Source organism: Scophthalmus maximus, chromosome 22 (assembly GCF_022379125.1).
Source record: "Scophthalmus maximus strain ysfricsl-2021 chromosome 22, ASM2237912v1, whole genome shotgun sequence".
NCBI classification, from domain to species: Eukaryota; Metazoa; Chordata; class Actinopteri; order Pleuronectiformes; family Scophthalmidae; genus Scophthalmus; species Scophthalmus maximus.
In genome coordinates, this window is record NC_061536.1 from 13,873,671 (window position 1) to 13,897,500 (window position 23,830).

General features: G+C 46.4%; 1 protein-coding gene across 3 annotated transcripts in view; it reads left to right on the forward strand.

The window, feature by feature from the left end:
- grin2da (glutamate receptor, ionotropic, N-methyl D-aspartate 2D, a) overlaps positions 1-23,830 on the forward strand; it is a 145,788-nt gene that overhangs the window by 86,962 nt on the left and 34,996 nt on the right. For all 3 annotated transcript variants that reach the window (XM_047330326.1, XM_047330327.1, XM_047330328.1), the window contains exons 7-8: positions 10,873-10,987; positions 21,045-21,250. In XM_047330326.1, coding sequence (XP_047186282.1) covers positions 10,873-10,987; positions 21,045-21,250 — 321 coding nt within the window. The remainder of the gene's footprint in view (positions 1-10,872; positions 10,988-21,044; positions 21,251-23,830) is intronic.

A 23,830-nucleotide genomic window follows, 5' to 3' on the forward strand; every position in this document is an offset into this window, starting at 1 on the left:
ACAGTAACACAACGTTTGGTGAATTCCTTACTGAGGAAGCTTGAAATGACTTCACATTGCTGATGTGACCGTGTGTGAGCAGCGTATTGTGTTGAGCTTTTCCATCCTCCCGACGGAGGCTCTTGCTGCCCTTGTCCCTCTCTGGTTTGCCGTCACTCGGCAACTCTGACTCTTGATGATTGGCTGTCAGAGCGAAAAAATGTCTGGCTTCCAAAGAGACGACACCAGAACCCGATGTCTCGAATCAGGAGTCGATTCTGTTAGAGCTGCCGGCCCTGACGTCCCATCTGTCTGTCCCGCTCTGTGCTGTCAGCGCCGCCCCGTCCCGTCGAGCCGCCGCCGCCGCCGCCGCCGCCTCTTAAAACAAACACGAGTTGTCGTCGCCTCCGTGTCGAGTTAGAAGTGAGGTGACCTCAACGATCAGGGTGATTTATGGAGACGCTAAGAGCCAATGGGAGGGCAAGAAAGAGTTTTGTAATTTGTGTTGGGGGGGTTGACTTTACTGCGTAATTAAGCCGAGACGTTGTTAATGGTCCTGCCACGGGTAATGGCTGCTTTCATGCTCCTCTCTCCGTCTTCCTCTGCTCTGACCTGCGCCGAGCGACGCATTCTTTACTTTTTATTGTTCAGTATTTCTCATTTGAAGAGTTAAAACATGCAGGGGGGGGGCGTGCACAAGTAATGGAAGGATTTATGTGGCGTATACACATGTGGCCATTACTCTAGTTTCAGGGCATTTGTCAGGATTCTCATTTTCATTTTGAATATATTTTGCCTGGATGCAGATTCATTTGCATAAAAGGCACAGACGCCGTCAGTGACACGTCTGCTCCGGGTTCCATCTCGCAGCGTTGCCTCTCCAGCTCCTCCTCTCTCCACCACCTCATCTCATTCCCTTGTTTCGCTCCACTTTGCCTTCCGCACCTTTTCTGTTCTCAACTCAATTCATGCGTCTCCAATGCGTCTCTCGCTTGCGGCCGTGTGCTTCAGATGAAGGACTCGCTCATGTATTAATTCACTCATTAATACCGGCCGTGAGGTTTTCCCCCTCTTCTCATCATGTCGCCAACATCTCGAAGAGACGGGGAAGAGAACCTTTGAGAACCGTTACAGTAACACAAGGCTCCAGGAGTCTGACGCAAACAAATCAGGTCAGTTTCTTCCAAAGTTTTAACCTTTTATTCTAGATTCTCTTCTAGCACTTGAGGTGAGAATTACTCTCTTACATTCCTTCTACTTTCTTTCCCTTAAACATTGTTGGTAAAATGATCTATTGGCCTCTTCCCGCCACCACGTTTGGCGGGAAATGGTAGTAGTAGTTTTTTTTTGCGTCAAACAAACCAAGAAACAGACACAGATTGAACTTGTGGTGACAAAGACTTAGGACAAAAGGTAAAAAGACTTTACTCTATCGAGTCGTCGCTGAGATCTGTGAACGTGGTGACGTCGCTAACAATCCCACGAAGATGCAAATACTAAAAAACATTAACATTATGTGTAATTCAGTTTGAAAAACTGTGGATCATAACCGAGGCAGTGAAACTTAGATAGATCCCTACAATCACCTTCAGTAGAGTCCAATCATATTACGATACATACCAATAATAATAATAATGATAAAATTATAAAAGTAAACGTTACTCGTCGTTTTCCAAAACTTTTATGACAAATAAAGTGTAGCTGAGATTTGATATTTTACACTTTAACCTTAAAATATATCATGAATAACTATAAATGAAAAGTACAACCTGTAGAACTTGTGAATAAACAAACCTTTATACAAGTTAAATCTGTCGATGGATTCATTAATCAATCAATCAAAATCAATGTCCCATTTTTTGATTGATTGATTGATTGATTGATTGATTGATTGATTGGTTGGTTGATTGATTGATTGGTTGATTGATTGATTGGTTGATTGATTGATTGATTGGTTGATTGATTGATTGATTGATTGGCCCTTTAGCTCACGGAGTTATTTGTCATTTCAGTCCATCTCTCACTCAGTTATTTAATTCTCCCGTCAGTTTCTCTCTCCCGCTCCGTCCCTCCGTCTCTCCCATTCATGTACAAATCTCCCCTCTCCTCATTTTCCCGCGTTCGCCATTTTTCATTCCTTCCTTCCCGATAATTAAATCACGCCCCTCCTCCTCATCCTCCTCCTGCTCTCTCCATCCATCTACCTACCCGCTCGGCTCTGCTGTCCCGTCTCCGTCTCCCGTCTCGGCTCCTCCGGGGAGCCGCCGCCACAAAGGCGTCTGACGTGTCGTTTGGCATGTAGATTGGATAATTGGATTTGGACGCGTAACGCGCGGCGGCAGGCAGGAAGAGAGCGAGGCGGCGTGAAGGGAGCGAGCCGGAGAGGTGGAAGAATCGGAAGAGACAGGGAATGTCAAAGATTCCTGCGACGGTCAAACACACACAGACACACAAGAGACTGATGGAAGGCGCTTCACATTCACTACACTGGAAGCTTAATCCATTCATCATTAAGGCAGAGAAAGATGCACAGTTAACTTCCAGGTTTATGTTTAAGGCGGCTGATGATGACGTCACTGTGCAAACAAGGGAACTCCCAAACCCAGTGGACGGGACCAGGCCAGCGCCAGAGGATTACACACAACCTTTCCCAGGATTCATTGCGCGGCGGGGACGAACTCTCTGACCGCGGGAAACCGCGGGTCCGCAGCTGGGCGTGTCATTTTGGTGCAGCCGCGACCACGTCGTGTCTGTTGGCGGCGCCTTTTTCTAAAAGCTGCGCACCTGTTGTCCAATTGATGACGATGTGAGCTCTCGGGGCCTCCGGAGGAAAGTCCTGATGACAGAGTTCGGTAACAAGGGGGGAGACATTTATTCGCTGGGCTGGATGTGACACTTTGACCAGTCAGAGCACGTAGTCGCAACATCTCTACACACGATGTGTCGGCACAAACGCGAGCGTCCACAAATCTGCCGTTTTCGCCTGATGAGCATGCAAACAGACGCCCTTTAATATTTTACTATCAACAGCTGCTGCTACATCACGACTCTCCTCCCCATCGCCGTCTCCTGCGTCCGCGCGCGGAACACACAGCTGTATTCAGACGCTCGGCCTCCGACACATCACCATGACAACCCCCGCTGCGAGGGGACGGGAGATTGGACCAAAGCGACGGACAGCGATAGGACTCGGGACAGAGGGGAGAGAAAATCAGGAGGTTTGAAAGAGGTGGGACTAGATTGAAAAAGAGCAAGAGGGAAATAAGAGGATGAAGAGAGAAATGGAGTCGTGGGGGAGAAGAGATGAGGAGGAAGTGAGAGAAGAGATCAGAAGTGTAACAACATCGTTCTGAAGTCGGAGCTTCCATCGATTCGCTGCCTGTTTTTTTATGCTGCCCTGAGTAATCAAAGCCCCGCGGCCGGATCAATCATTTCTTATTTATCAGCAAGAATTTTTTTATTTTCATGCCGCATCTCCTCTTCAGTCCAGAGCATGGAATAATTATTTTGTTACGAACCAGAGTCCGAGGGCAAAGATCGGACCGTTATATAAATCAACATCTCCATTTTTTTTTATTTTGGAGTTCTCCTCTGGCCTTTCTTAATTTTTTCTCCCTTCACCTTGCTGAGCAACTCCTCCTCCTCTTCCTCCTCCTCCTCCTCTTCCTCCTCCTCCTCCTCTTCCTCCTCTTTCTCCTCCTCTTCCTCTTCCTCTTCCTCCTCCTCCTCCTCTTCCTCCTCCTCTTCCTCCTCCTCCTCCTCCTCTTCCTCCTCCTCCTCTTCCTCCTCTTCCTCCTCCTCCTCCTCCTCCTCCTCTTCCTCCTCCTCTTCCTCCTCCTCCTCCTCCTCCTCCTACTCCTCTTCCTCCTCCTCCTCCTCCTCCTCTTCCTCCTCTACCTCCTCCTACTCCTCTTTCTCCTCTTCCTCCTCCTCCTCCTCCTACTCCTCTTCCTCCTCCTCTTCCTCCTCCTCCTCCTCCTCTTCCTCCTCCTCCTCCTCCTCCTCCTCCTCTTCCTCCTCCTCTTCCTCCTCCTCCTACTCCTCTTCCTCCTCCTCCTCCTCTTCCTCTTCCTCCTCTTTCTCCTCCTCCTCCTCCTCCTCCTCTTCCTCCCCCTCCTCCTCCTCCTCCTCTGAGCTGAACATCTTTGATATATCAGTGAAAGGCTTAATACTTTGTGTTGGTTATTAATACAGTTTGTTGAATTGTGCCAGTTTTAGTCAAACTGCCAAAGGGAGAAAAGATATTTCTCATTTCTCTTGTTTACTTCTCTGGAACAGAACTGATCTCAGGTTTCACAGAAGAAGAATATGAAGGCGAAGATGTTTATTAACTCGTAGCTGTCGTTTCGCCCGCGTGATGTCTGGCAGCGAGGGTCGCCTGAAGGTGGAGGGTCGCCTGAAGGTGGAGGTCGCCTGAAGGTCAGAGACTCGCCTGAAGGTGGAGGTCGCCTGAAGGTGGAGGTCGCCTGAAGGTCAGAGACTCGCCTGAAGGTGGAGGGTCGCCTGAAGATGGAGGGGTGGAGGGTCGCCTGAAGGTCAAAGGGTCGCCTGAAGGTGGAGGGTCGCCTGAAGGTCAAAGGGTCGCCTGAAGGTGGAGGGTCGCCTGAAGGTGGAGGTCGCCTGAAGGTCGAGGGTCGCCTGAAGGTGGAGGGTCCCCTGAAGGTGGAGGGGCGCCTTAAGGTGGAGGGTCGCCTGAAGGTCGACGGTCCCCTGAAGGTGGAGGGTCACGGATCTTTTCATTGATCAGCCTCGACTCTGCGTTCGTTCTCTTGCTGAGCTCATTCGCGGTACATTTTTGAATCGGCGCGTCCCGCTCGTCTGCGGGTCGGTCAACAGAGCTCCTCACGGAATTACACGGTGGATCAGTGTCAAACAAAGCGTGCGCCGCGATGGGGCCTGTTTCACGGCACAGCAGACATTCTGATTCGTCACGGTGGAGACGGCGCGTGTCCGTGTGATGGGTCTGTTCCTCGCCGCGTCTAGTCGGGAATATACTCTCCAAGAAAAAAAGTACGATGTCACTTAGTCGAGATCATAGATTTAGAGATTATTTTTTTCATAAAGATCCAAGAATTGTTCCCTGGAAAACGTCAAGAAACGTTCTATCGCTCAATGTTTAATAAAGTGTGGGGTGGGAAATCGTTTTTTGGCTCCGCCCCTTTTGACCAAAACAACGCTAGAAATTTTACAGATTTTTTTGGGCCCGTGTCCCGTCCCACAAATAATTTTTGTTGAAATATGATCTGTAGTTACAAACAAACAAACAAACTAATTTCCTTAAAGAATCAAAAATAAAAGAAGCTGTTGTACAGAAAAGGCACATGATATTATTATTATGTGTATATTTGATAGTTTTAGACATTAACCAATAGATAATTTGACTCTTGTAGCTGAGATGGAGGCAGCTTCAACACTTCATCTGGTCACAAGATGATTAATAGTTTACAAGAGACGAAAAAAACATTGTGTCCATATAATGTATTCATTCATTTTTGGAATCTTTTCTTTTAACTTTCAATATATTTTTGTAAAATATTGATTTTCTTTTTCCATTTGCGACTCAAACTGTTTTTAAAATGAAACCGCAGGAGAAGACATTTCTCTTATCTTTGCTTTGTGTGAAATATTGATCATTTGGGTTTTTTGGGGCCTAAAAGATTTAATAATATGAAACCATCTGAGAAGAAATAGGAGAAATGTCTCACAGATGGAAAATTAGACACGTTTTTTTATTACAGGCTAAAAAGATTAGGAAACACAATGTTGTGTTTTATCAAATGTTTATTTGATAATCTAATCTAGAATCCGACTCTAGCTGTCGGAAGGTTGTATTCTCCCTCCGACAGTAGCATCAGTCGTGGAGTACGTGAGGAAACGCACTTAAAGGTCGTGACCCTGTGACGACGACCCCGACGACGACCCCGACGACGCTCTTCAGTCTCTCTCTCTCTCTCTCTCTCTGTCTCTCTCTCTCTCTGTCTCTCTCTCTGTCTCTCTCTCTGTCTCTCTCTCTCTCTCTCTCTCTGTCTCTCTCTCTGTCTCTCTCTGTCTCTCTCTCTCTGTCTCTGTCTCTCTCTGTCTCTCTCTCTCTCTCTGTCTCTCTCTCTCTCTCTGTCTCTCTCTCTCTCTCTCTCTCTCTGTCTCTCTCTCTCTCTCTGTCTCTCTCTCTCTGTCTCTCTCTCTCTCTCTCTCTGTCTCTCTCTCTGTCTCTCTCTCTCTCTCTCTCTCTGTCTCTCTCTCTCTGTCTCTCTCTCTCCCTCTCTCTCTCTCTCTCTCTCTCTCTCTCTCTCTCTCTCTCTCTCTGTCTCTCTCTCTCTCTCTCTCTCTCTCTCTCTCTCTCTCTCTCTCTCCCTCTCTCTCTCTCTCTCTCTCTCTCTCTCTCCCTCTCTCTCTCTCTCTCTGTCTCTCTCTCTCTCTCTCTCTCTCTCTCTCTCTCTCTCTCTCTCTCTCTCTCTCTCTCTCTCTGTCTCTCGTGTCTAGTAATATAAATGTTGTTGTTTATCAGCACCAGAAAAATCAATGAATCCTTCTGCTTAATATTATTAAAATTCTTCTTCGGTGGCACAAGAAACAGATTCATTCATTCATTAATCAATTAGTATTTCATCTATTGCTTGACAGGCTGGTTGGTAGGGCTCTGGGCCCTGTGGGCTCCAGAGTCTTCTCCTGATGCCGAGCCACAGTCCTGTTTGTTCGTAACGAGACGTCCGGCTGCTGCAGTAATTACGACTCAATCACAGCAAACAGTGAAAATGCAGCGATTCATAATTCAACTTGAATGTAACATCAACATCCCGCTGTCAGCGAGAGATGGGATGACGAGAGACGCAGAATAAACGCGGGCGACTGTCACTACGCGAAGCGGCTCTCGGCCTCGTCCTCACTTCTTTTCTTGTTCTTCATACGTCGCCATGGTAACGCCCGAAAGCTTTTTCTCGTAAGAGGCGGGCGAAGTGGGTTTTCTCTACGCTGATGGAAAATCACTCACACACTCTCGTACACGAGCAGTCGCTGTGTACAGGAGTGTGTGTGTGTGTGTGTGTGTGTGTGTGTGTGTGCATGCGTCATCAAACCCAATCATCAGGATTTTACACAAACCTCATTATTGGGACAAGATTTATTTTTCTCCAGCCCTCTGAGAGCTTGAGCAGACGGCATTCTGGGTAAAACTTCACAATCATAGTTTTCTGAACTTTGGATGAATTCTCTCTATTTGCTTTTGCTTTTCTTCTTCAGCTGTGGTTCTCTCTGCAGCTCTTTCTTCCTCTCTCCTCTTCTCTCCCAGACTGTGAAGTAATATAACAGGGAACTCCTCCTCCTCCTCCTCCTCATCTTCCTCCTCCTCTTCCTCCTCCTCCGTCTCTCTTTCCTCCTCATCTTCCTCCTCTCCCTCCTCCTCCTCTGTCTCCCCTTCCTCCTCCTCTTCCTCCTCCTCCGTCTCTCTTTCCTCCTCCTCATCTTCCTCCTCTCCCTCCTCCTCCTCCGTCTCTCCTTCCTCCTCCTAATCTTCCTCCTCTCCCTCCTCCTCCTCCTCATCTTCCTCCTCTTCCTCCTCCTCCTCTTCCTCCTCCTCCTCCTCCTCCTCCATCTCTCCCTCTTGCTCCTCCTCCTCCTCCGTCTCTTCTTCCTCCTCCTCCTCTTCTTCCTCCTCCTCCGTCTCTCCCTCTTCCTCCTCCTCCTCCGTCTCTTCTTCCTCCTCCTCCTCCTCCTCCGTCTCTTCTTCCTTCTCCTCCTCTTCCTCCTCCTCCTCCTCCTCCATCTCTCCCTCTTCCTCCTCCTCCTCCTCCGTCTCTTCTTCCTCCTCCTCCTCTTCTTCCTCCTCCTCCATCTCTCCCTCTTCCTCCTCCTCCTCCTCCGTCTCTTCTTCCTCCTCCTCCTCTTCTTCCTCCTCCTCCGTCTCTCCCTCTTCCTCCTCCTCCTCCGTCTCTTCTTCCTCCTCCTCCTCCTCCTCCGTCTCTTCTTCCTTCTCCTCCTCTTCCTCCTCCTCCTCCTCCTCCTCCTCCTCCTCCTCCTCCTCACCTGTCTCAGTAATGAATTCAATGATTCAATCAGCGCTGCTGTTGATCTCAGCTCTCAGCCTCCTGCATCACTGTCTCTCTCTCTTCTCGCTGCCTTCACACGTCTCTCCACTTCCTGGGTCACAGAAGAAAAAACGAACAAACGCAACAGTAATAATCTCTCTATCTCTTTCTCCACCTCCTCTCCTCCCGCTGTTTTCTTTTCACTTCCTCTGGCTCGCTGCTCTTTCACCGCCCAGGAGAATAAGAGAAGGGAGGTTGCAGGGAGGAGGAGAGGAGATGGAGGAGGTGAGAGAAAAAGAAAGTTGGTAGCCCCTCGGAGCTCCAAGGCAGGTTCGGTCCCGGGGGTCAGAACCAGTCGATGGAGCCTCGCAGGCGACATCGTGCCGTCGTCGGTGCAGCGGCAGGCCTCTCGGGACCAAACACTTTTTCCCGTCACAGAGTTGGTGCCCACAGGAAATTCTGAAGCAGAGACGCAAGGAACCTTTTGTCAGTGTCGGGTGGAAAGGATGGAACTGTGGCCTGGAACGAACCCGTTGAACCTTGGCATGGATCCGGACAATGGGGGATTCCAGGAATTTTTGGAATCACTTTTTCTTTAACATTGTGAGAAAAAGGACGTTGTTTTGATGTGAAATGACATTGTGATGGACGTTCGTCACCGTTTCATAAAATGAACGCTTCATTTAATGAATCAAGTTTTGAGTTCATTTAATTGGATTTGATATCAAATATATATATAAACATTATATCGCAGCTATATAGAATCTGTCGCAGTCTCCTCATTGAGCTAATGAAGCTGAGACCTCTGACCTTTCATTCCTCCGTTCCAGATAAGGAGAATAATAGTTGGTCGCAGCCGCAAATGAGAACGGACTCGTCGGCACCGTGACAACGACTGCTTCTGTGTTCACCGTCTGTTGCCATGACGAGGAAGTGTCGTCCAGTTACGTGTTTAAGTTGCAAACGCGTCGCTGCTGCGGCACCGCATCCACGTGCGGCGACCGCAGCGTCGTGATGCTCGTATCGCATCGTCTTCACACATTCAACCAGATGCTGCGCTCAGCTGTTGTCTTCACGCGTCTCTTTCTAATAGGAAACATCGATACTCCATCGACAGCAACGCTTCTCTGCAACATTTCACTACAAGGTTATTCAACACATCCTGTTCGCGACGCCAATTATGTTGCATTAAAATTAGTAAAAGTTACTCGTACTCAGTCATTTGGACGTTGAACCATGCTTGACTTCAGCTTCCTGATGTGTTTCACTGTGTTCAATTGTCTCTGGCTGTGTCCCACCCGCCACCCGCCCACGTCCGCCTCGTAGAACCCGGCGGCCGAATCAGAAAATCCACGGTCCGGTCAACGGCGGATTTCCTGATTTGCCGTCACCAGCCCTCACTTCTTTTTCCCACGGTTCCTGAGGTGTGTCGGTGGCGCGCAATGAATCCTGGGATATGTTGAGCCGGGAAGGATCCGACCGTGGGGCGGACCCTGACGTGGGACGCAGCTTCGTCTTTCGTCTAACTGGGTTTCTTCCTTCGAACGCAGACCGTAGACCTTTCAATTAAAAACCTTTCTCCCCGGCTCGTCCCGCCTCGTCCCACATTTGCATTTCGGGTCCAGTGAACTCGTAAACACATATTTACACGCCTGCCACTTTCCCCCTGGAGAGACTTCCTCGCAAATCCGCCGCTGTTAATAAACGTGGCAACTTCAATATTCATGTTGGACACGGTTGTTTAGCCTTTTTGGTTCTGATGGAATCTGCTCGAGGCTGTTTCGGGCTGCGGCAGCGTCTTTTTTTCCCCCTGAACGTTCACTGTTGATGATTCCATCTTGTTGTCGGCGACAGTGGCGCCTGGTTCACCTGCACAGGAGCGCAGTCGCCGCTGTTCCTCCATTTCTTCCCCGGCCATTAAGTGAAATTAAACCGGGATTCTGCGGCACGCGCCACTTCCTGTGTCTCACGCGCCGCTTCCTGTGTCTCACGCGCCTCTTCCTGTGTCTCACGCGCCTCTTCCTGTGACTCGCCCGCCGCTTCCTGTGCCTCGCACGCCTCTTCCTGTGCCTCGCCCGCCGCTTCCTGTTTCTCGCGCGCCGCTCCCTGTTTCTCGCGCGCCGCTCCCTGTGCCTCGCGATGTCGCTGTTCAATCGGAGAGGTCGGCGCTCGGACGGCGTGTGATGTGAGATCTCGCCCGCTCAGTCATTGTGTGTCTGATTCCGTCGTGATGTGTTTGAGATGTTGTTCCGTGTGTTGGACGGTTTCATTACTAAGCTTTGATCTGAGGTTTTCTTTTGGTCCCCAGATGCTTTTAAGAGAAGTTTCATTAGAAGACATCAAAGATAAACCTCTCGCTCCGACGCTCTTTGCTTCTTGTCTTCTCTGGTGTGAAAAGAGTTTTTCTTCCCGAATTTGCTTCTTTTTTTTCTTTTTTTTACTTTGCCCTTCCATATTTTTTCTTCTCTGCACAAACTCAGCGTCTGTGTGTCACAACAGTTCCGCCCTTCGTCTCCGTCTGCTCTCCGCCTCCCAGCGCCGCTCGCCCTCGAGCCTCAGCGACGTTGACTTCCTCTCACGTCGTCTCCTTCTAAAACAGATTTCCCCGATATTTGTTCCATCTGGTGAACGGTTCTTCTCCGCTCTCCCTCCAGAGCTTCGACTCCCGTGTTTTGACCCTCAGGGCCACCGTACGGAGACGTTATTTTACTTTCACCAAACCGAACCTTTACTGTAACATACCAGGGTCAGTCGTTTGTCAAGTTTTGTCCTTTTCCCTTTCAAATGTTCAATGTATATATTTTCTTATTCTAAAGACGAGAGACGGACTTCCTGGTCTCTCATCCGCGCTCTCTCCTGTCTCCCCCCTCAGGTACTTCACCAACATCTCCATCGGTGGGCGGGATTACTCCTTCAACAGCGACGGCTACCTGTCCAACCCGCTGCTCGACGTCATCTCCTACACCAACGGCAGAGGCTGGGAGGAGGTCAGTGCAAAAAAAAAAACTCCCCCCGGCAATTTCACACCTCTCCCTCTCATCGGCCTCACTCTTTCCTGGTTCCTCAGCGCCGTTCGCCAGGACCAACTGGCGGTCCGATCTCGTCCTCCGTCGGCGTCCGCGTGTCGTGCGGTCGAACAAGCCGCTCGGAGGAACCTCCGTCCCGCAGCTCTCCCTTTCCGCCCCGAGACAAACTAACCTTTGCGTTCCATCCCCGCCGTCTTCCATTTTGCCCCTGACCTTTTTACAGCTCAATAGTTTGAGTTCTCATTTGAACGGCGACTGCCGAAGAGGAAACGAATCAACCTTTCAGCAGAGCGGGAGAAGAGAACCCTCGCAGCGTCCGTGTGTAAGCTCCTTGGGTTTCCGACTGTTTGTCGTCTCTTCACCTTCCCGCTCGACCGTGAGAGAGAGGTGAACAAGGGGGGTCGGGACTACCGGGGCATTAAGGAGGATAGACGAAAGACGAGGAACACGATCAACACTCATGACATTTTATGAACCAAACATCTGATCGGTTAATCAAGAAAATAATCGAAAGATGAATCGAAAAAATAATGTCATAATGAAGTGAGTTACCCGGACAGATATTTTACATACAATTAAAATACAACATATTTGATATATTAGTACAGTTCAACTCATCCCTGTGGCAGCCGGGTCCATTAAGAAGTTATGTCGGTCAGCCGGTCTGTCCTCAACCTCAACTAATCCCAAACACCTCTGGGATGAAGTGAAGCATCAATCGCTGTATCGCCTCACCGTGGTTTTAGAACGAGACGGCAGGTGTAACGAGCGTGTGTCCACATGTTGCTGTCGCGACGTGTCGACGGCGAACAGTGTTCTATCTGAAACTCCCAAACCTCCGGCTGTTTTCCGTTCGGATCGATTTTGTCCGAAGCGTAGTTACAGATGAAGTTGTTTAGAATAATCCAGCAACGAAAGCTTCATAATGCGACATAACACACAGAGCTCAAGTACAACGAAGGCCTTTGCTTTTGTGTCCAAATCCTACTCTTCCTCTTCCCTTATTAAAGAGGCAAACCTCCTCTAATTAGAACTCTGTGCATCGGACCGAACCGCGTCTCTGAGAAATGACTTTCCAACGGGCCGCTACCAAACTGTTTCTCAAATTAGGTCGCGGTGGAAATGTAATCAGGAGGTGAATCATATTCAAAGGCAGGAAGGAAGGGCTACACTTATTACAAGCAGCGGAGTCGCCAGGGTACGCTTAAACATATCCATGAAGAAAATAATAATAATAAAAAATGATGATAATGCTGCAGACACACACATGGGTATTATATTATACAATGATCAGATACTGGCAAATGCAACTTCCCAAATATGTAAATGAACATTTCCCCATTATGTTAATAGGAAATAAAATTGCAGTCAGTTTCATTTTAAAATCATTTTTTTTTTGCTGTTTAAAATAGGTTCAGCACAGTACAGATGTGATTTGTAGGAGACCAGACCTCCTCACTCCACGCCAAAAATTGATTAACTCATTATTTCTCCTGGTTTTTTCTTTGAGTTTGATTAAAAAAAATGGCCTTTACAGCTGCACGTTCACACCACACGGAAGGAAAGCAACAATTTTAGATTACAAACAAAGTCAACGCATATCACACGAAATGCGTTCAGTTTAAATATTTGAACTCGAGCGAGAATATTCGCGCGAAGCAAAAATATGCGAGTTAGAGGAGACTAGAGTTAGTTTGTGGTGCGTTCGCGTCTTTGCAAGTTAATGCAAATGCTCGTCTTTTATGTTACCAATCTGACCGTCAGCCATAAATTAATAAACCTATTACAAACGTAATTGTTGCTATAAACCCTGAGACAAAGTCAAGGTGGCTGTTGTGTTTTTCTGACTGACAGGATCTAAATCTATGAGGACTTTTACACTGGTCATGTTTTTGTAACCAAGTTAAGATTTTCTGACAAACGAGCAAAGGCCAGTTTACATCCCCAGTTTCTGGGTCACTGCATGAATTAGCATACGACTAAGCCGTGGCCCGATTCGCTTCAAACGCAAGTGACAAAGTGACAAACTGCGTTTTTTTCAAAACGTGTCAGTCCCTTTGCATGGCGCTGATCATAGAGTTCCTAATGTGAACAAAGAGCATTGGAGTATTGTCGGAGTTACAGTCTTAGTGTCAGATGGTTTGGTCGTAGCGTCTCATTTCTTTTTCGACTCGTCACCAGCGTCAGTCCTTCAGGCGTCATGGAGCAGATCTAACTGGCCTCTAAAGGCCCCGTTTCACTTGTCAACGCTCCACGATACAAAAAAAACCTTCACTTGACAGTGCCACATAATGTTTTTCTCTCCCTCTGGACTCTCGATAAAAACTCTGACTTACTCCAGAGAAAAGAAAACGGGGTCGTTTGAGGCGACGGCGTTGCAGAGTTTTTACGCAGTGATCTGAAATTGACCCCAGTCGTGTTTTGCAGAAGATAACAAGCCTCAGAGCGAGAGCAGCAAAAAATATTGAAGTGAAATATTAAATTTAGCGATGATGCTCTGGTTCTAAAACCTGACAAACGGGCTGCGCTTCTCATCTTACTGCCGAACAAGGGGCATCTATTTTTGGAGCCTGTAAGCAGTTTTATTCATCTTTTTTTCTTTACTTTTTTTAAACTTTTGCACCTCACCCCCGTCTTTCTTTGTTTTTTTGGAGTTCAACTCATCCGGCATTCATTTCCTTTGGCAGAAGTTAACCTTACAAGAGGCAGCAAACTGACGTTCTGATCTCGGTGACTCGTTGTAGCTTTTTCTGGCCTTTGTTAAAAAAAAGGAAAAAAAGAAAATGTTTCTCACCTTTTACTGTATCGCCTTTTTTTTGCCGAATGAAGAGTGAGATACTGACAGAGGAGACGGGTTTCTGTCTCGTACTCGGGTGGAGATAGAGGACGGGAAAGAGGAAGCTACACAGGCAGAACAACTTCCAGATAAGGGTTGAGTTTTGCTCTGCTGCTCTCAAAAGACGACTCCCGTGCTGCTATTTATATCTGATATTCAGGTGAATTTCCCCGATTTCATAATGTTAAATATTTTCATTATATTGTTACACTCCAGTCTGGAAACTGCTGCAGCCAAACTATGAAAATCTGCTCTTGTCAGTGTTTCAGCGTCGGCACAATGACTATATATGAAAGACCAAATGTGAAGCCAAAACATCTTGATCGCCCTCTGGTGGCCAGCCTCAGTATAGGTCATAAATCCAGTTTTATGAAACAATATAAAAACATTTTATAATCAACGCGGCTCCCAAACAGCCCCGGGGCAAACAGTGTAATTAGGATAACAGATATTAGTTTGAACCATTAAAACATCCTTTACCTTTATCTTGAGTTAGCGATTTATTAAATAGTAAAGGTATGCCACCTTAAAAATCTGTCTGTCATTTCCAGGCACAGATTTTCGGATCTTTTTAATAAGCTGTGACCTGAAGTCTGACGGTACAACGGAGCACAACCAGTGTCCACGCGTCTGTCAGGCAGACGATTTGACTCCCAACTACCCTGCGCTCGCTCTCCTACCTCATTTTTCAGAGCAGCCCTGTCTCCCAGGTGTATATTTTCTGAATTAACCTCCGCTGAACCGAATCACGGAGTGTATTTGCAGATCACAGCAAACTGAACGAGAGCCGACTGTAGAACTTGGTCGCCTGGTTAAATATTTATCAAAAGTCTCGGATAATTAAATTTATCGGTCTTGTTTTGAGGTGAAGACAAGGACTCAAGAACTGTCCTAACCTACAGTTAACTTCTATATGAAGTAACTTTTGATTGAGAATCATTTTTTAAGTGTCTTAAAATATTGCTTTGCATTAAAGTAGTCTATTGCCACTTTTGTATGAAATGGCGATATCCACCATATTGTGTTAATTTGCAAGAAGCATTTTATTACCAAGAAGTTTTACAACGTTCCTTCATGTCTGTGATTTAAATTTGATCATTATCTATTCCGCTAAACCTGATTTAATGAGAAGAGGATTTGAACCTAAATTGGTTTCATTTCTTGATATATTTGACTATCTTGCATAACAGCAATATTCCAAGCACTGTCACATGTACATGTGAGCTGTGGATGCAGGAGAGTGTATCAACTATTAATTAATAAGCTTCTTAAACACTAAGATAATGTTGTTGCTATTTTTCTGCATGAAATGATGTTGTTGTCGAGCAGTTTGTGTGTTTGTGCTTCAGAACAGATTTCACTGTAAATGAAAGAGTTCTTGAGTTGTTTGATTTTCGTATCAGCTTCTGATCATCTCATCCTGGGAGTTTTACGAAATGACTGTAGTTGTTACAATGACACCGCAAGTCATCTCATATTTGTTTGCTCTTTTGAGCTCGTGCATGAGAAACGAAAGGTACAGCACGCGGTGGCTCAATGGATCGAGTGAGACAGGAAAGCCGGAGTACATTTTTAATCGACGCGACAGGAGAGATGAAATCCTAAAACACACAAAGCCGAATCCCGTTTCAGCTCATCTCCAAAGGCGCGAGAGAGAGAGAGAGAGAGTTTCAACGCCTGCGACACAGGCTGATCACAGCACATCGGCAGGAGGGATTTGATGGAGCTGTTCATCAGTTACTGTGCTTCGTAAAGGAGCAGGCTTTAAAACAGACTTCCTGTAGACGCCTCGGAGACTGAACGACGCTTCTACAAGCAAATAACACGTGATGTTTCTGCTAAAAGATAAAACTCATGGCCGAGTTAATATTTCACGTGGTGATGTTTCACATCAGCTCCATGAATTTCAGTTTGATAGAGATGTGGGAGGTAACACAGCGTGGCGCGGACTCGTGTGTTGGCCGAGCATCTGCTGTGAATTTCATCAGCAGCTTTCATTCGGAAAAAGATCAATATTTGAACCTTCAATTCATGAAATATCAAAAATAAAAGTACAAGATTGGTGGATGATCACATGCATAATTAACAGAGATCAGACATAATCCTAAACTGAGGAGCACATCTACTCACTGCTCACGAAATCATTGTATCAAATGGGAAAATGTTACACCTGTAAAATACCAAATTTGGGTATGCAAATGTTATCTTTTTTCCTCAATATTTTAGGATTAAATGCTGAGCTCAGCCAGAGGGGAGGACCTCAGGTTTTTAAACTGTCCATGTTTCCTTACTTACGGAAAAAATACCATAATATATCCAGACTTATGAGGTCGATGTGGCTCAGACTACGTTGATGAAACATGTAATTAAACCGACCGGCAGAGTGAAAATAGAGCGGTAATGAATCTGACACAGATTAATAAACTAAAATAGATTGGTGGAATAAACTTCCACCAATGCTTCCATATAGATGGCTGCCACTCCTTTAATATATTTATGGCTGTATTTTTATTCTTTCTGTTGGGAGGAATATCTCAGCTCCATTACGTCTTCCCCCTGAATTTTTCAACAATGGAGCAGGAAACTTTTTAGCATTCGGGGAAACAGCGAGGTTAAATATTAGTTGCACTGGAGGAGCCTTGACTCCTGTCTCCAGCTGGACGACATCGCTGGGAAACAGAGAAGCCACGAGCAAAATCAGTAATGACACAATGACAGCCGAAGACTCAACAGAAATAATGATTTGAAAAAAACGGACAAGGTTACAGGAGTCACCAGTCAAATACACAATAATATGGCATCGGTCCAAATCTCTACAATGCCACAGACATTAATATAATATCAGTGTAATGATTGAATATGTCCAATCACATTTGTTGATACATGATTAGTTATTATTGTTGATTTCATACATACAAAAAAACATAATGTGTGTGTGTAACAGTTTTTTTTCTCCTTCAAATTAGCTGAAATGTTTCTCTATGGATTTGAAGTTGGATTTTGCAGTGTGGAAACACGGAGGTTTGGAGGAGTTTGAACTTTTGAACAAACAACAGGAAGTTGACTTGAGCTCGTCACCCATTGGACCAACTGTCTGAACAAGAAGAAAAATAACTGGAAGATGAATTCCAATGAGCCCTGGCAGCTCGCGGAGAGAGGAGGAGACTTTAATCGTATTATGGTCCAACAACGAAATCAGATGTAATATTAGTTTAGTGGCAAAGAAATTAACGAGTCAATAATTTTTCTTAATTTAAACCACAACGCTCTATAAACCAATCAATATCAACAACAACAAACATGAACATTGGTTTGGACAGGTATGTCCCAGCGCTCATTTCTGAGAATATTGTTTATCAGAGTATTTATCAGAATTCTCTTATGAATGAATGTGTCTGGCTGCCTGGCAGACGCAGACCACTCTCACTGTGATTCAGCTTCTTTTTGTTGTTGTGACAATCGCTATTCTCATCACTGAGTGTTTGGTATTTGTATGAAAAGGTCCTGTGGTGCTCGGATAGTGATGAGTTTCACCTCCGCCGCCGCAGCACTGATTTGTTTGCGCTAAACAGAAGAAGAGCTGCGTTGCGATGAGCCGCCGCGGCCGCAGAGAGAATCAGATCTCCCTCTCGTAGTGTTGGAGCGTGTGCAGAAGCCCGCGGACGGTTTCAGGGGAAATCGATGTCACGGGATCGACAGGAGGTGCAGGGAGCAGGTCAGAGCATTGATCCTCGCAGATCATTTTGGGGCCAATGACGGCGAAGTAACGATTCTTCAAGTCAATGCACATCAGAGTGTGGATTTTGGTCCTAATGGGCATTTGAATTATTGATCTTCTCAGGTAACTCCCCCCCCCCAAACTGTTTTAGTCCTCAGATTATTGATTTGAAAGGAAAAGCCAGAAGACAGACATGACGAGGGTGACATGATGATGACTCAGATCTATCTCTTTAAGATGGAAAGAATTGTCTGAGGCAGAGAACAAGATAAGAAGGAGCTCTTCCATTGGTCCAATGCTTCCAAAGATGACGGGCAACGACGTCACATCGCACATATTTTTCTCTGATTTCAAATTTTTTACTTCAATCGGGTTTGGATTATGGTTATGTCAACATTTTTCGAACCCTATCAAAATGAATAATATATTATTTGAACGAGATAATCTCAAAGGTCAAACAAATAATCGACTCATCTTCCTTCGTCTTTCACTCTTCCGTCACATTTTAACATACCTGAAGGTAAGGTAACGGATCCGATCACGTCTGCGGTCTCTCAGCGTGTTGTGGCCCCAGGACACGACAAAGGATGGCGACAAACGTCTTGAAGGTGGATCTGATGGAAGATCTCCAGGTGGTGGAGCAGCAGTAGGGAGAACCAGAAGCTCCCTTGTTCGGCCTTCTTCTTCCTCGGCTCGGAGCCTGTGGCCTCAAGATGTCCCAGTCACGAGTTCCTCACTTGGTGTTGCACTGTGGTGCTCACACACCGTGACCTGCTGTTGTTCAGATAAACCCTGCTGGAAACACTGGTCGTCCCCCAGTCTGGTCCGTGTGTGTGTGTGTGTGTGTGTGTGTGTGTGAGACAATTAGGACGGCAACTAACCACTATTTTCGTCATCGATCAGTTGTTTGGTTCATGAAATGGTGAAAAGTGTCGATTGTGTTTCTCCAAAACTCTCCACATGATGTTTTGTTTCGTCCTCACACCAAAGATCTTCAGTTCACTGTCACAGAGGAGCAAAGAAACCAGAACAAATTCACATTTAAGAAGCTGAAATCAGAGAATTAGGACTTTTTTTCCCATGAAAACCACTTGAACCGATTAGTCGATTATCAAAATAGTTTGCGATTAAATGAGTTGTTAGATACTAATCCATTAAGTGTTGCAGCTCTTGTGTGAATTTTTTTAATTTGAAGTTTGATTTAACGTCGGCGTCACCATTGAGTCTCCTAACATTTTGATAAAAATCTGTCTGAGCTCCATGGTAACAGAGAACTCCAAAATATCAAATGTCTGCTCCACTGGCGAACCAGTGATTCAGCTCTTGTCTGTCTGTGTGTGTGTGTGTGTGTGTGTGTGTGTGTGTGTGTGTTCATATGAATGTATGAGTCCTTTTGTGTTTAAAGAGCGCCAGAGAGAGAATTTACTTCAGTTAATGCAACATTTTTTGCGCGGGTGAACTGGAGGACGGACGAGCACATAGCAGAGCCAATGATCACGTTGCTCTGGGCGAGGCGACGGTTTGTCTGCAGCGGTGAGAGACAGAGAAAAACACACGAGGCTGAATGTTGCATCGAAGATACGACGAGTGAGATTGGTCCAAAATTGCCAGGTGCTGCGAAATTGCAATTTACATCGACCTCTTGTTTTCCATCTCCGGTCGCGAGGCGCTAATGTGGCAAAGTGGCCAAAAAGTGTGAACCCGTGCTTGTTTGCCTTTGTGTTTTTGTGCCTGATTACATCCACCGGCGTGCGTGAGGTTGTTCATTCTGTGCAGTGTCTGTGTGGATGGAGACTATAATGTTGTTATCCATCATTTTGTGTGTTTTTCATCTGATGTGAGCGATCTCCCATCCGCCTGAAATCTATAGCCCAACAACATCCACCGACTGAACTGACCAGTTGATGAATCACCGGTTTACACACGAATACTGATCATTGAGTAATTTACATTGAAAGACATGTAAAGTTACACGTGAGCTCAATGAGAGCGTGAAGCTCTACTGTACCTCCAATGACAAAATATAATCAATCAGACTTCACGTAGTGAAGTTCTTCACATAAGAAAATACGGAACATCTTGTATTTAAGCTCTGTAATGATATTAAATCATAATAATAATAACCTTATCCATTGAATTAAATAAGGAAGTTACAGTCACATAGTCACATTATAGGTGTGTGTGAAGACATATGTTCTCATACAGACTATATGAATTATAAACATTATTCTAACCGCTGGTCCACACAAGATTATTAATCTGCATGTAACCGTAGGGTTACGTCAAGACTGGTGTCCTCACAAGTGGCAAAACACTTGCAAGTGTGTGTGTGTGTGTGTTGTTGTTTTTTTTGCATAAATCCCGGCAGCCACTCGTCTCGAACCATCCGGGAGATCGACGGGGGAATTGGTCGTATGCAAATGAGGTCTGAATGTACGCCGCCGCAGCCAGACGATGACAAAACACCTGACACGTCGGTGGGGTGTTGTGTCTGCACACCCGCCCGCTTCCATCCACCGGCGACGGGAACACATTTGTCTGCACAAGTGGGCGACACTGTGAACCCACTCGCCTCGGTTTTCTGTTTCAAAATGCCGCCGCCGCCTGAGAACGCTCATCTCGGGCGACATGAATGACATCACCGAGGCAGGGACCGCGTCAAGTCTCGCTCGCAGCCCAGCGTGTCCTCCGGAGTTCACGTCTGTATTCTGAAAAAGGACGCAGCCGCAGGTCAAAGCGGCCGTCGAGGTAAAAAGCGGCGCGGGCGTAAAAGGCTTAGCAGAGAACCGGCACAGTAATACTCCACAGGAAGTGGACAGATGGGCCTCGTGGAACACACTTCACCCACTGGTTGTCACGGTCGTCAAGTCCCTGTTATTGTGTGATTTGTAATGTGGCGACCCCCCCGAGTCTCTCTAATGGAGACAACAAGACCCAACACAGAATAAAAGCTATCGCACAGTATTATCTTCAATTTAAAGAAAAACAACCACTACACTGAAATCCTCATGGGTGAAGACTCGACTAGGTGGAATGTCACTTCTGTGTGTTTGAAAGGGAGAGTGTTTAATATACACTTGGACTCTTTGATTTCATTAGATTAGAATAACTTGCCCCGGAATCGAACCCCGACCTTCTGCACCAAAGTCGGCGGCGTAACCCACCAAGCTGTACGTGTTGTGGGGGCTAACAGTGTTAGCTACCGCTTTTTCGTTAGCTTCTAATCAGGCGTGAACATCAGGTCGACGTGTAAAAACTATAAAACTAAAATGACTTTGAAAGTTTGGTTTGAATATTTATATTCAAATGATTAGAAAACCTAAATACTGCCGGTTGCAGGTTCTCTTAGTTTATTACATGTGTTCGACAGCTCGTGCTGCGTTCACACCAAACGCGTAGAGAATTTACGTGACTCCCGCAAAATTTCGTTTGTGTGTGTGTGTGTGTGTGTGTGTGTTTTCCAGGTGGGCTGGTGGGAGAACGGTCACCTGCGTCTACGTTACCACCCCTGGTCCCGTTACGGCTCCTTCCTGAAGCCTCTGGACGACTCCCAGCACCTGCGGGTGGTCACCCTGGAGGAGAGGCCCTTCGTCATCGTGGAGCCCGCCGACCCCGGCACCAGCTCCTGCATCCGGGACTCGGTGCCCTGCCGCATGCCCGTGAACACCAGGTAATAACCCCCGGCCCCCCCGCTGGGTACCGAGCACAGCTGCTTTGAATCCTGATTTTCTCATGATTTCGCAGATATAAACATTTCAACAACAGTCGCCGGCGCCGCGAAGCCAAAAGGCCGCGTTCTTCATTATGTATGTATAAGAGAACATGTCAGGACAGACTGACCTGCGGTTGATTACAGACATGAGAAGAGAGCAACGGAACAATATTGTCGTCTCGTTCTTCTGTCCAATAACGGGCCCAAACACGTTGACACCGGAGTGTGTTCACTGTACAGCCGCTGATTTCTGATCTTCTGATCCATATGGGTCTGTAAACCTCAGTCGAGGGCGGAGCATATGTTTCATAATGCAGGTGCGTCTGTACATCCCGGTGTCGTGTCGCTCTCGTCCTTTTGGATTCAATGATTTGAAATCATTGAAGACGACGTCTGCCTCATCACAGCGGCTACAGACGCGTCGAGAGTCGCGTTGGTTACACATCCGAGCTCGCAATTAAAGGGCGATCGTTAAAACCACAACGAAAACCAACGGAGCGAATCGACTTAATCCTCTTTTAACACAGATTCTTGTTGTTTTTAAAACCGGCAGACACAACTTGGAAAATCGATATATATATCGCAGCACATTTTAAAATCATCGAATCCAACAGGACGAGAGCGACACGACGCCAGGTCTGAACCGGGATGTAGAGAAGCACAAGTTAGTTTGTTCATTTATGTTAAGAAAAGACAAACCAAGTACAAACTATTAGTTGTAATAATTTAGCGACTATTCAAACATTAGAACGTCCTGTATAGTTTTAATTAGAATCATTGATGATCATTGTCTCTCCGGTTTTATGTGTGCGTGCGTGCGTGCGTGTGTGTGTGTGTGTGTGTGTGTGTGTGTGTGTGTGTTCGTGGCTCCTGGTCCATCCCAGATAAGCCTCCTTCCTGCCTTCCTAACCGGCCAATGGGAAGATAACAACAAGTTCACCCTCCATCAATTTTATTGGCCGGGAGAGAAGTTTGCTCTCTCGTTCATAAACCTGCGCTCGTCTTCTTTTTTCCCTGCTTCATGTTTAATATAGACTACGTGTACTCAGTGTTTAATAGATTTTTCAATCTTTATCGCAGCTTAATTCCCCTCGTGTAACTGCAGCGCGGCGGCTCCGATGTTTTAATGCTTTTTTATTTTCTCATGTTGCCATCGTCGTCGTCGTCGTCGCCGTCGTCGTCGTCGTCGTCACAGATTCACGGTTCATTTATCAAACACACATAAAATCGGTGGAGCAAGACTCGACTGCACTTCAGAACAGTTCAGATGAAGAGCAGATCACACTCAGCTTATCACACAGAACTTATTGATCTTCAAAACGACCATGTGTCAGTGTTTATGTCTTCATTCAGAAATAGGAAGTGGCCAATAATTGGACCAATAAAGGAGAAGAAGAGTGTCGTTGATCACTGACAGTAATAATTTGTATTTCTTTCAACCCCACTGTTTTCTTCAGTACCTGCCCATGGCCACACGGCGGGTAAATAATGTTAGCAACATGCTATTTAACATATTTAGCACCAATATCAATATTAGGTCGTACAAGATTTCCGACACATCGGCCGATAGATATTATTCCTAAGATGTTGTTATCAAGCCTTTATGACAAAGAAATGTAATTGATGTATATTTATATCTTAGTTTAACCGTAATTTTGTTACAACCACATATATAGATCTTGAATCAAGAAAGTGAACACGTTTTTTTCTGCATTGTTTATTCTGTACAATAAAAGATTTCACGTCGGTTGTCATGATCTCTGAAAGGCTCATATCCCCGATATGATCGGCCAACCGATAATCAATCAATCAATCAATCAATCAATCAATCTATCAAGGCAGTGTGCGCCTTGTTGTTGCTTTCAGTCGACACAAAACAGAATTTTCCCTCCGTTTCAATAATGTAAAGTTCTTTCTGCTGACGAGCTGTCGGACGCGTCGAGACTCCGAACTGTCAGTATCGACCCGCTCGCCCATAACTCACTACTTCCTCTCCCTCATCCTTCCTCTTCCTCCTTCCTTCCTCTTCCTCCTTCCTTCCTCTCCCTCCTTCCCTCCTCTCCCTCCCTCCTTCCTCTCCCTCCTTCCTTCCTCTTCCTCCTTCCTTCCTCTCCCTCCTTCCCTCCTCTCCCTCCCTCCTTCCTCTCCCTCCTTCCTTCCTCTCCCTCCCTCCTTCCTCTCCCTCCTTCCTTCCTCTCCCTCCTTCCTTCCTCTTCCTCCTTCCCTCCTCTCCCTCCTTCCTTCCTCTTCCTCCTTCCTTCCTCTTCCTCCTTCCTTCCTCTCCCTCCCTCCTTCCTCTCCCTCCTTCCTTCCTCTCCCTCCTTCCCTCCTCTCCCTCCTTCCCTCCTCTCCCTCCTTCCTTCCTCTCCCTCCTTCCCTCCTCTCCCTCCTTCCTTCCTCTCCCTCCTTCCCTCCTCTCCCTCCTTCCCTCCTCTCCCTCCTTCCTTCCTCTCCCTCCTTCCCTCCTCTCCCTCCTTCCTTCCTCTCCCTCCTTCCCTCCTCTCCCTCCTTCCTTCCTCTCCCTCCTTCCCTCCTCTC